The sequence below is a fragment of the Centruroides vittatus genome, unplaced genomic scaffold, assembly GCF_030686945.1.
Source record: "Centruroides vittatus isolate TY-2023 unplaced genomic scaffold, ASM3068694v2 contig_216, whole genome shotgun sequence".
Lineage (NCBI taxonomy): Eukaryota > Metazoa > Arthropoda > Arachnida > Scorpiones > Buthidae > Centruroides > Centruroides vittatus.
In genome coordinates this window covers 487,185-500,989 of record NW_027121347.1, presented here as the reverse complement: position 1 = coordinate 500,989, position 13,805 = coordinate 487,185, and the positions used below count along the sequence as shown (strand labels likewise).

The window sequence follows — 13,805 nt, the reverse complement described above, 5'->3', positions numbered from 1 at the left end:
GGCCTCGGGGCAAATCGAAATAAATGTATATTAAATTCCATTTATAAATAATAAAGGAGCTCGAAATTAACGCTTGGGGCCTCCGGATGCTTCAGTAACATTCCACAATGTTGATTCTTCACTTTAAAGCCTCCTTTTCTCATCATTGCTGATTTGCAGGCCCGGCTCGAAGAGGTGCCACCAATAAAACTGTTAAATAGGTAAACACGAGCATTTGGGGCCAATAAGATTACTGGGCTCCAAACGCTCATTTTTACTTGTTTAACGGTTTTATTAATATATATTTATGGCTTTAGGCCCCACATTTGTGAAAGATTCGACCCTCTCATCCGTAGAACTGCTTTTTAAAGTGTGCTCAGTCTCTCGTCCTTATATTCTTTTTGTTAGTGGCAGTTTTAGATTGTGCAAGACCCTAGTCGAGAGAATCCCTGAGGCCCTAAAAGCGTGAGCCTCGCGTTTAGGGGGCATCAGATATGCATATAAAAGGGGGACGTCACAGAGTCCTCTGTTCCTATCTGTGCACTGTTTTTCATAGTTGATTTTCTTTCTTTCACTTAATTTCTATTGTTGTTTCTCTCTGTTTCTGTTATTCAATTTTCCTATTTACGTGTGTTTCTTCCTTAATTTTAATCCCACTTCCTAATACGGTCAAACCTGTGAACACTGGCCACTGACTAAAACATAAGAGTATGGCCATTGTTTGGAGTTTATGCATTTTTGTTGAAGTTCTCGACAGAAAATGGCGCTCTTTTCTTCCTATTTAAAGAGAGTAGCAATTAAAAAATGGCCGCCGCTTAGAGGTGGCCGTTGCAGGGAGATTGGACTGTATTTATTCCTACTCTTTCCTTTCTATTTCAAGGGAGTAATAGTGAAGATAGAGGCGATAAATGGCGTTATCTGGTCTTCTCCTACTTACTGTTCGCTTCCCACAGTTTAATCCTTCATTTTATCCTTCCAGACCTCGTTTAAAACAGGTTACGCTTCTCTTATCCTTTGGCATATACAAGTACGAAGCGTGGCATGGTAACGAATTCCCGAGGAATGCAATACGCAACCGAAAATAGCGCGAAAAATGGTTATTACTCACTGGTAACAGCGAGTTACTTCATTAGTTAAACCCCCTGATTACTCACAGTCGTAACGGGGTCGCAGTGGCGCCTTACTTTCTCCTGTTGACATAACTAATTTTAATCCTCGCCCAGAAATACATGCGTGTTTACAGCGATTACACGAGTCGAATTCCTCGATTACGTAAAAATCCGGCGGAATTTTTAATATAAAAAGCCATTTTTTTCCGGTAGCCATCTTTTTTTAGAACGGTTTCATATATTTAGACCGTGGTGACGTCGTAATCATCGATTTACAAATTAATCAATTTTTTTCGAAATTCCATTATAATTTACGCTTCTTTTCCAGTAATTCGCCGGTGCGCACGTAATTTAGTAATTTAGCACCATTTTTAGCGAATGATATCTTGTTAATTCTTAAATAAATGACCATCAATGCTTATATATCGATCGGCGGTAACCCATTCCTGTCCATTTTATCACTAATTTTGGTTGTTAATTAACTTTTGATAGGTTTTATTACGCAGTTAAACGTATTTAAAAGGTATAGGATTGTGTTTTGTGAATTTATACGCAATAAAATAACTAAGGTTTAAACTTAGTAACGTTTATTATTAAGTAGGTATCAATTCCTTCATAACACGAACTTTGATCGCGTTATTTCTGGCATAATTCTACACTATTCAATTATTGAGTTACTCGACCTCGCTAAAAGCTTCGATTACGTGCGAAATTCTTAAAATTATGCAAAATTCTTTCAATTTAATAACAATTATTCGATTTCGAAATTCGCACACCAGCAAAGATTATTCTGCGTTATGACGCAATGTCACGTGACGGCCAACAAATTAATTAACGTTATATACGAATTAAATTGTCGTTATTATTATCAGAAAATGTTCGTAAATAATTTTTTATTTAACTTCTGACGGCTTTTTAATTACAATTTTTAAAATACGTCATTTTTTTTTTAAAGTGACGCATGCGTAATCGATTATGGAAGCAGACGTTGTTTACAAAATTGAAACGAGATTTGAGAAATCGTCGAATTCGATAACTTTGTTATTTATAAATAATCGAAAATTACAAAAAAAATTGTTTATATATTGTGCAAGTTATTAAAACGTAATTTAATTTCTACATAATTATATTTCAAAATTTCGAAAGATTACGTCATTTTTATTATGTCACGCGATAACGTATTATTGTTTTCTCGTCCCCCCGAGCTTAAATTTTCACTATCGTTTGTTTTATTATTTAAATAAATTTTTAAAGTAACAAATTTATATTATTTCTTACGTTATTTTAAGTAATAAAAAAATATTCTCGGTAAGAAAACAAACATCCATCAATTCGGGGAATAGTTTTGTATGATTGATACCGTTAGGTGGAAGAATCGGGTTTTCAGAAAATACATTTATTGCATTAAAGAATGAAAAATTTTTCTTAGAAATGAAATATTTCTATAAAATATTCAAGAATTTTTAGAAATTAATTTAACTCAATGATTATTTCGGGATATTTTAAACGATTTTTATTCATTTTTTTGCCTAATATATATTAACACCAGTTTTAAAACATCACTTACGAGTCAATTGCGCCGTACACTTTGGCGTTTGAAGGATTTTAATGCCAAAAATTTAAATTAACAACGAGTAAAATTTAATTACGATTGTTGACGTAAGCAAAACGTATTATTAACCTTTACGTAAGAGTTAATTATACGAGCGGTGAGCCTTTATTTTTTAATGAACAATTAAAAAAATCTCGTATCGCATGCCGAGCGAGCACCAAGGGAGTTGGGATTAACATTTTATACTGTGCGACACGGTAAAAAAGGGTGTTGGAAAATACTCGTTTACTCGCTTTGAATAAACGTACGAATATTCTTTCCGATAAACGATTTTAAATTTTTCATAAATTTAAAACCGTTTGCCGACATTAAAAGCTCGTAAAATCGGTTTTTTCAGTCGTAAAATTTACTTACACATACACAGTTTCGGTTTAGGTTGTGAGAGGTCCTAGACTAGCCTGGACTTTCCAGGTTCTTTCTATATAAAGTTGTACAATGTAACGCGTGTATCATGCGGCATTTCATATTGTACAAGATGCAGGAGTCCTGTTAGCATTGTACATGTGATATTTCATACCGTACAAGATGCAGCGGCCTTGCTAGCGTTAGTTTTAGAATTCTAGCCCAGGAATATGATCTAGGGTCTTGCTAATATAGGCTTTCGCGTCCAGGACTAAAAACCTGCATCCCGAAACCTAAAACTTGAGGCCCTATGCCAAAGCCTGGTAATTTCGAATTTCAAACATGGTAGAGAAGCAACGAATTATACAGGAAATTTAATACGTAAGATAGAAAGTTGCTCCTTACAACCTTGTAATATATCCGTATCGGATATGTTTAATGTTTTATATCAGGCTTGTTCGGTTTATATGAAGTTCGTATTCGATATCCTTGAAAGAAAATAAAACATTATTGAATATTTTCCATTCATAATTCATTTCAGGGATCGTCAAACCGGAGAAAACGTGAAAACCGAAGGTCGTCCAACTGATAACAAGCTAAAAAATAAATTTTTTATCAGACAATATACCAACGTTTTAGGCTAAGTTCATCGGCTTCAACAAATGTAAATAAATAAAAAAATTATCTTATAAATTTGAATTTTATTTTATATATATATATATATATATATATATATATATATATATATATATATATAATTTATTTTCGTATTTTTAGGGATATTTTGCATACATTGTATAGGTTATCCTTTCTACGTTTCTCATTGCCGTTTAGTATTGAAGTATACAACGGGTTCGGTGAGTGGTTTTCCTTGTAAAAACCTTGGTTATCACTAAGAACGTGTTTATATAAAGCATTTGTGTTGTTTGACCTTCCTCTTCATGACCATCTTATTAAACTGCTTAAGAATTATCGAGTTATACGCGATCAAACAGAATTCAAATCTAAATTTTTGAATAATAATGGTAGTAATAACAATAATATTATTATACCCAGAAGGTATATTATTTTATAAAAGTATTTACAAGTCTAGCTGGAAGAAACGTAAGCTTGTAGCACGAATACCATGTCTAAGTAAACAAAATCTTATCGGATTTTATCCACGGTATCACCCAAGGAAAAGGAAAGAAAGAAAGAAAAAAAAAACTTTTAATGCAAAATTGAATTTTAAAATAAAAATATCGATTTTTATTTAGTTTTATTTTTCCTTATCTGAAAAATTTCTTCATCGGTTGATTATAACTTTGTCGGATTTAACCTGTACTTCACCTTACAAAGAAGGGGATGGAAAAATCGATGTTACCTGACTTGGTCCAGCTGGTGCACAAGTAGCTGTGTAACTTTCCTGCCTGAGAATCATTTCCAAGAATTACTACAAATTGCCGAGTTACCAATTTAAAAAAAAAAAATACAAGAATTTTAATTTAATTTTTATAAAAAGTCTATACTTTAGGGGAGGAAAATACATACACTGATTTCCTCTTTTTTTCTCTCTTAGTAACCGCTTCGTTTTGTGGGAAATTCATCACAGTATCTAGAATTATCTTTTTGCTCGCTGTATATCGATAGTAAATGGGTTTTGTTGATGAAGTCAGATCAATGAAATTCTACCGATGACGCTTTAAGAAAAAATTGGAAAAGATTGTGATATCATATATCATTGCATAAAAACCAATTTGAAGCTTCTCTCGGGAGCGACAGGAAAAAAAACGAAAAAATAAAAAATAAATTCACTTTGAAAAATCCGAAAATAATGAATACTTTAAAACCTATAATATTTGGAAGATTTATTTTACTTCCATGCCGATGTCTATGAAATGTTATAATAAAAATATTAGCCAATCAGAAGTCTTATTCTCAAAACTCTGCCGGGGCTATGATTAATCGATATTTAAATATTAGATATAATGAATAAAAATATATTCGCATGAAAAATTTATTTTTCTATTAAATAAAATGAATTTTAAGAAATAAAATTCTAATTGATTTTTAAATATTTTTTTTCTTCATTCAGCGAAAAATTAATTACGCATTTTTTTTTTTTTTAATAGTCATCGAATCATTGTCGATTTTATTGTTTTAATAAGCTATCTTTTGAAGTCGTCTTCGTAAATTTTCGGTATGTTTGCGTAGCAACACGGGCCTTCTATTACCCATAAATTTTGGTATATTTTTAAAGCGAACGGTTCGTCTTCTAAATGGCTCATATGCAGCTTAACTTATACATCATTTCAAACAATTTTAGAGAGAGAATATCTAGGAAAGCATTAAAAAAACAATATTAATTAGTCATAGAAGTCGTGAATCATATTTAACAGAAGCAGAATCAAAACAGGAAAATGTGGGTCTACACGAAACAAAAACAGATAATAAATTAATTGCTGTGGCAGGGTTATTGGAACAAAGAAGACGTTCGATACAGTGTTTTAGTGGCATAAATCACTTTACAATAAATTCGATATATTTTATTACATTCATAATCCTCTTTTTATAACAAAAAAACAAACCGAATCTTTCAATAGCAGAATCTCTGCGATGGGAGACGGCTTTACGTGGAAAAAAAATCGAAGCGTCGTGTGTAAGGAAAGCCGCTCACCAATACTCTATTTACCCTTCACGCAATAACACGGGCACGTGGTCCTCCAGCTGTCAACGGTCGCTTTCCTGCGAACAAAGTGCCAGACAAAGCAATCCCGCCAACCGCCGAGGTCCTCGTCCAGGCGTGACCTTCCTCCCTACAAATTGGCAACAGTAGACGAGTCATAACAATTCGCACCGGACGTAACTATTTAATTGCCATCTGCTTCGTACAATTTTGCCGAACGTAAAATCAAACAGCCGTCGTCTCCAAAGGCTTAAAAGAAGAAAAAAAAAATTTATATATATTCTCTTTTGTTTGTACGCGAGGAGGCCAATGTCCTTGAAAAGATCGTCCTGGTAAAGGAGACAGGCGATTGGATAAGAGCCTAGCAACCACGACGCATGCGTAATCATTTAGTTGTTTCCGTCGTCTGTTGTCCAGCTGAGTAGGCTTAGGCGAGTCAAAACAAAAAAAGGACGCATCGATGCAAGTAAGTAAGACGTTAAATAAACTCGCTCCCGTCGGTAAAACGCCTTAGATTAAGTCTAATTCCGTATAAAGTCGAAGTCGACGAGTCTTTCTCGTTATTTCGGCTTCAAATAAAGACGTCCGAGGCTTAAGATGAAGGCTTAGTTACGCGTCCTTTGTCTTCTGCGTTGATGTCTTTCTAGGCCTTATAACGTCGTTTATCGACTTTATAAGCGTAATCGGAGCTTTATAAACGCCTATACGGATCGGTTTAATGCGTGTTAAGCTTTATATAACGATAAATGGATAGATTTGTTGATATCCTTTGTTAGGCTTAAGGATCTCGTGCGATGCCGTCTCGTGCAACGTTCCGTAAACAGCTGATCGGCTGCCTTTGGAGATAAATTTGAAAATGTCAATTCTGCATCGTCTCGTAATGCGCTTAAAATCTATAAAATTAAGCTTTACTCTGCTAATTTCTTAACCTTTCTGCCGTTGTTGTGGTTTGTTTTCTTTTATATTTTATTTTTATTATTATTATTTTTTTTTTTTTCTTCCCTTGTTCCTGTTGTGTTTACAACTCGTCCTGCCTGTCCCCCATTCGTGCTTCGGTACGTATTGCGAAATTACCCGTGAATGTACGTTAAAAACAATGTAAATATTTAAAATTACCATACTGTTTATACCAGTGGCACGTTATAGATTAGCAGGGGCCCTTCGAATTTGAATTTGGGGCCCCGGGTACAGTGTTTGACTTCTATTCGGGGAATTTGTTTTGGGACGTATTTTCTTATAATGTATTGATTCGAGGCCTCCCGTCGAGGGGCCTTCCAGAATTAGGATGACGCGCCGCTGCCATTCCCTCGAAAAATTAAAATTGTTTTACTGTAAAACTTGATATTTTTTTATCCTTAAAATAATCTATTTCTACAAAATTTGATAAATTTAATAGTTTAGATTACCTTTCTTTGTTTACGATCTCGAATGCTTTCATTTTAAAACTCGGATTGTGTAATTTTATATGTTAAAACAGATTAGGAGGATCTCTTATATATTTATTATAGCGGGAACCCCGTGTACGGTGTTTGACTTCTTTTCAGGGAATTTATTTCGGGATGTATTTTCTTATAATATATTGATTCGAGGCCTCTTGTCGGGGACTTACGAGAAATTGCCCCTCTTGCCTGTAGGATGACGTGCCACTGCTGTTTTTTAAAGTTTTTACTATAAAACTTGATATTTTTTATTGTTATAATAATCTCTTTCTAGAAAATTTGATAAATTTAATAGTCTTAGATTACCTTTCTTTGTTTACAGTCTCGAATGCTTTTGTTTTAAAACTCCGAATGTGTAATTTTATATGTAAAAACAGATTAGAAGGCTCTCATATATATTTATATATTCAGTAATTTGTTGTTATTCTCGGTTTTGATTAATATTTATCATATATATCCTATATATAGCATAGATTTAACCTAAGTGATTAAATTTTAAATTATTTAACATGTAAAAATATATATTAAATGGCAAATATACCAAAATTTTAGGAATTTACTTGCAAAGAAAACATCTCTAAAGTATTTTCAAATAAGCCTAGAATGTGATGAAATGTAAATTACAGTAGTATATTATTGCGGTAACTTTGCGTTATGGTGCGCTTCTATAAAGATAAATTAACGTTATTTAATTTTATAAAAAGAATTATAAATATAAAAGTGTGTTGTATTATGAAGTAGTCATAGCTTGAACTATGATTTTTATCTTGCGTTAAATATATATATTGAGTAATCGCTTGTAATATAAATACTAGATAAAATATGATTCAATTATTATAAATTGATTCTAAATACTGCATTAGTAGATATATCGGAAAAGTAATTTCGGAAATAGACGGCGATATAATTTTAATGGCAAAAATATAAATTACATATTTCTGGACTGCAATCAGACAATGAAATACAAATCCTAGTGGTTCCGTTTCGTAATTTTCCTATCGTAAGTAGGAAGTAAATCCTCAATTTTATTGTGTGTGGAAAACAATGCTAGTTGTAAGGTTAAAATACATATTATCAGATTATAGTAAGTTAAAATATTTTACTTCTTTTTTTTTAAGGAAGTTTCTAGTTAATGCTTTATATAAATAATAATAATAATTAATATTTAACAGAAGCTCCGAAGGAAAAGTTTAATTTTTATTTATTTTCGATCTAATAATATATTAAATATAGAAGTTTTGTTTTGTTGGAATTATTTTATTAATTGCTTTTATTTAAATTAAATTAAATTTATTTAATCTATTCATGTTTATGTATCTGAAATGTAATTTATTGTCTCATGACAGCTTTTCTCATAATGTTTTTTTCTAACAGCTTATAACATTGGAACATAATTGCAATCACAACAGTCTTAAACGCCAAATTTTGGTATGTAAATCACTTTAGTATATTCAGTCAAATACTTCATCGAAGGAAAAAAAACTTAATAACTATGACTACCAGTAAAAATAGTTTATACTGATTCAAATGCAGATGTTTCGAGAAAAATTCTAGTATAGATTTCGATTTCGTGATTCAGTAATAAAGTATTTTAAATTGAAGTTTTATATACTAAACATATGGATTTTGTTATATAAATTGGCATTTTTTAAAAATTAATATTAAATTTTTTAAAATTCTTTACGGATTTAAATTCGGAGAAAATCACTTGATCATTTTATTTCAAAAATGATTTCATTGTTATTAGTTTTAATTTTTCTTAGATTAACGTATATATCTAGTTACTAATAAAGCTAATTAAATATATAATTATTATTTATGTTCTGCAAATAATTGTAAGAAATCTTGGCCATTTTAGTTAATAAGTGTGATTGTTTCTTTATAAAATAGTTGTTTTGATTTATCCAAAATGCTTTTATAGAACAAAGACCAAAATATGAAACAGTTTCTTTTTGTTCTTTAGGCATTAAGAGACCCATTATCGTGCCACCGTGGGTTTGACCAGGCCTATATATGATGAGGCCGAAAGTATTTAGACCAAAAACTAGCCACAGAAATTTCTGAGGATCTAATCTAGTCTTAAACCTAATTTAATTTAGTCCCAGAGCAGCAGGCTAATATCTTTATTGTCTTATCTAATCAGAACTATTTTTACAGTATTTTTAGAACAACTCCTTAAAATTTTTTTCTCTTCTCAATGTTTAATTTTAATATATTAACCTATGTAATTTTGATTTTTAATGTAAAAGCTAACAACATTACTAACGTAGTCATTATTCATCAAAAGTTAAGTGTACGATGTTTAAAAAAGTGTGAAATATTGGTTAATACACAGGATTTTCTGCATAACATCAAAAGTTAAGTGTGTATCATATTAATTATATTATTTATAAGGTTAAATTCTTCAAAGAGGATAAAAGTTTATTGTCATTTTCTTAAACTGTATCATTTTATAGCTTAAATCTCAGCAAAAACTTGAAAAATATAGCAATACAAATATGGTAGGATATTGTTATTTTTATTTATTTATTTTTTATCAAGCATTGAATATTATAATGAACGTAATTCATATACTGGGACGTCGAAAGTGTCATTATTTAAATTTAAAGAAAATGAGATATTTTCTTATTGCATATTAAACAAAATGGCCTTTGCGATTGCTTATAATTATTATTGCAGTGCATTCTTTATTTATTTAAGTACAATTAGGAATACAAAATGTCAAATAGTATCATAATTTTCATTTGGATTATTTTAAAATTAAGTAATTAGTTAAGGAAACTAGAAAATAAACAAATTTGTTATTTATGTACTGTAGATTTTTCTGCTATAATAAATTTTTGCTATTTTATAGAATAATAATCATTAGTTGTGCATTATTTTTAAATAGACTTTGAATTATTAAATATAAATAAATGAATAATCAGAACTTTGATGTGTTATTCACAGAACGAATACATCGAAATTGTATTTGCGTGATTTGTGTGATGAAAATATAGTATTAAAATTTCAGCTGAATTTTTCATTTGAATATTTTATCTTCAATAATATCTTGGATAAACAAATTCACTGTTTGTCAAGCCGTTATTGTTTTTTCTTTTTTTTTTCCATTTTTAAAAGATATTTTTCCGAAAATAACTCTAGAAAAGAATTAGAAATTTGTGTTATTTTTAGCAAATTTGTTTAATGAATAAGTGAATGCATTTGTAATAAATTTTTTATAATCAAAATTAGCTTGTAATGGCATTAATTGAATAACATTTGGCGTAGCGGAAGCTTTTTACCCTTTATTTCTTATTAGATTTTGAATTAAAATTGTTTTTAAACTTGAAAAATATTTTGAAATGAAAGAATATCATCTGCCAGATAAAAAAAATTTGAGGCTCCGTGCAAATTAATGATGCGAGTCTCCCATCGACGGTGATTACGAAGAAAGTTACGATCCTGTTACGCAAGACACAGAGGAGAGTTATTCGGTACGTAGTTGACAGATTCGCCTTTGTCTTTGATAAATTATGCATGAATATTGCCAATTAAAAACAATCTATTGAACTTTATCGTTAATTGAAAAATATGTTCTAATTTTTGTACTGCAGTTTTCGGTAACGTATAAATAAATAAATTGAGTAATCAAAATTAAGTTAAAAGCACTTATTGTGTAAATTATGAAGGAAAACTGATGATTGCATAATATTTAAAAGATCAATTATCGAAGTAAATGACATAAAAATAATTTTTGCACAACAGAAATGATGCAAATTTCGTTAGAACTTTGCTTTAGATAAAATTTCTGCTCTGTGCAGATAATAACGTGTAAAAATAAAGAAGACAAACGAACTTTATCTATCGTGATTGCTTAGAAAAACATTCATCCTTTGTTCTACGGAATAATCCAATGTCTTTGGCCTCAAACTGGTTTTTGTCAGAGAATCTTTTGTAATCACTGGAGAGACAATATTTTGATGATTCATCAAAACATCAATGCAGAATAGAGCTGATAATGATTATTTTACAGTTTTAAAGGAGAACGTAATTGCTGTATTTTATAATAAGAATAATGTAAATTATACTTTTAAGTCTTTTTTTATTTTTAAAAGAAGAGCAGGTATATTTAATACACATAAATATAGCATAAATTATAAAACTTCAAATGCTTAAATGAAATTATTAAATATTATTTCAAATTTTTGAATTATTAGAGTTAATATCTATTTTATTTTTTGTATTATTAGCGTAAATATCAATATAAATGTTTGTTTTGATTATATCAAATTATTAATAGCGTAATTTGTAAGGTAAGTTGTTTAATAATTACGTCGTCTACGGAACGATTATGTTAGGCATCAAATTCTTTTTATTTATCTAAAGTAGGTCGTGAAACGGTTCACATATATGTCAGAAATAAAACTAAAATTATATATTTTGTGATAAATTCTTTTTAATATAAAGCATTTCAGAAATGTGTGCTTTTTAGTGTGGAGTAAGTTATTCAGTGAGTTTTATTTTGATAATTTGAAATCTATTTTAATGTAAAATAACTATAATTATTAATTAATTAATGTTTTGTATGTTATATGATTAATTTAGTTAATTTTAATTGAAGTGTACCTTTTTGTTTACAAAGTTTCATTCAAATATTTTAGGGAAAGAAGAAAGAAAATATTTGATGTTTGATATTATGAATAAAAATTGTGATAGTGAAGTTAATATAGTGTGATATCTACCTACATATCTGGAGTTGTGATCATCGTAGTTTCCTTCTTCGACTATTTTGTGCTCGAACAGAAATCGATTGGTGGTACATTAAGAATATTATCAGATGTGCTGATACTTAGCTATTGGGCAGTTTGGATGTAAGGCCTTTACCACCATGGTGAAAACTTTCCAGGCTTATTTGCCCAACTGCCACCGCACGTATAGTTGCATTCATTGTCGTGCCCATTTAGCTAATCACGATGAACTTATCTCCAAGGTGAGAGAAAAAAAAAAACACAATAAAAATTTTATTTTTCATTACAAGACTGTTTCAGGTATTTAGTTATATTAAATCTTAATATAAATTTTTGCAAATATTCTAACTATTCTTTTGTTCTTGCGGATAATTCTGTGTTATGTAAGAATTTAAAATAATAAGCTGTCGGTTACGGGAGTCTAATCGCTTACAATGCTTCGGAAAGCAGTGTTGACGCTAAATAAAACTTGTAACTTCGTCAATTGTTTATTGTTTTAAATACTATATGATTTGGAATTATCCTAAAGAAAGAAGAAATTTATTTAACAACACTATATTATATATTTATAATTGGAATGAAAAGAAATTATTACATTAAAAACTATAAAATGCAGTGACATTCAAAGAAACAATTTATTATTATAATTTTTATCACTTGATGGATAATCGTAACTTAATTCTGTTTCTATGTTTTAAAAAATTAAAAATCATTTTTTCTATTAATATTTGAAGTGGTAGGATCAACGAGAATAATATTAAGGCTTTGATGATAATATTTTAAATACTAACAGGAAAAATCTTTTAAAACTGTAATAACATTGAACATTTTTTTCCTTCTACAAATCCAAAAATAGCAATTGTATTTGTATTGAATGACTATGATATATAAAGTTGTCACGTGGAACGATATGGGTCGTCTTCAAAGGAATGGACACTTAGGTCAAATATTAAAAAGTAAAAACTAAAGATTATAAATTTTTTTTACACGTTTTTTAATTGGAGAATGCATCTATACTCGTTTTAAATTAATTGTTCATGAATAGGTAGATAAACTAAAACAAATTCGTTAAAATTTAAGGTGATAATTTTCAAAATATGTTGAATTAAAAACAGAAATTTTCTTTAGTTTTTAACTGTTATTTAGCATAATTTTCATGTGCTGTTTGCTGCATTAATCTGTAACTACAGATTGTCCAAAAGTTACTGTGCAACGTGAAATTTGTAATGATGTTAAAATTATATATAGGGCATTGCATATAAGACCCGTAACTTCGTAACTCGCACATTCCACGTTTTCTCTTTGTAGGAGACGGCATTACTTCTCAATCACAGAAGTTTCTTTGCCAATTTCATAATTTCCCATATCTGGCTTGCTAGGTCTCCTGACCTCACTCCCTTGGATTTTGGGGTCTCCGGGGATCCTTCCAGCATTTGCTGTAGGAGAAACTGAAATATTGTATGCAAAATTTCACCTAAATCTTTTCTGCCTCACAGTAACTTTTCGGACACCCTGTAACTTATAAATTTATTAAAGCTAATAATCATTTTATGATTATTTTAAAAGTATCGTAAAATTACCATATATCTAATTTAACAATTAAGTTTTTTGACTATTAGAAATTAAAATTGAAATCCAATTTATTAAACTCCATCTTCTAATAGTAAAGCACAACTGCTAGTTGAAAAAACTCATAGATAGTGTCCCATAATAGTAAGTGGACCGTCCGTCGGAGAAAGTTAAGGCTTATTGTAAACTGAAAAACTGTACATTTTATTCAGCATCATCACTCTTACTTTATGTTAAACTAAAGTGTGAGTGTTTTATGTTGCTGTTCAAATAAAAAAGTGAAAAGTGTTACCAGATTTATTCCATTAATATTCAATCTTGAATAATAATTGCATTCAGTTCTCAAAGAAAAAGAATTCA

The 13,805-nt window shown here is 30.0% G+C and overlaps 1 protein-coding gene across 4 annotated transcripts in view; it reads left to right on the top strand.

The window, feature by feature from the left end:
- Positions 1-13,805, top strand: part of Ypel (Yippee-like) — an 85,724-nt gene that overhangs the window by 40,458 nt on the left and 31,461 nt on the right. Inside the window, exons 4-7 of one of the 4 annotated variants that reach the window (XM_067265238.1) lie at positions 3,584-3,706; positions 3,820-3,899; positions 8,521-8,574; positions 11,790-12,118. In XM_067265238.1, coding sequence (XP_067121339.1) covers positions 12,017-12,118 — 102 coding nt within the window. In that variant the 5' untranslated portion in view covers positions 3,584-3,706; positions 3,820-3,899; positions 8,521-8,574; positions 11,790-12,016. Of the gene's footprint in view, positions 1-3,583; positions 3,707-3,819; positions 3,900-6,018; positions 6,174-8,520; positions 8,575-10,447; positions 10,623-11,789; positions 12,119-13,805 lie in introns of those variants that run through there. The other 3 variants (XM_067265239.1, XM_067265240.1, XM_067265237.1) reach the window with 3 other exon arrangements.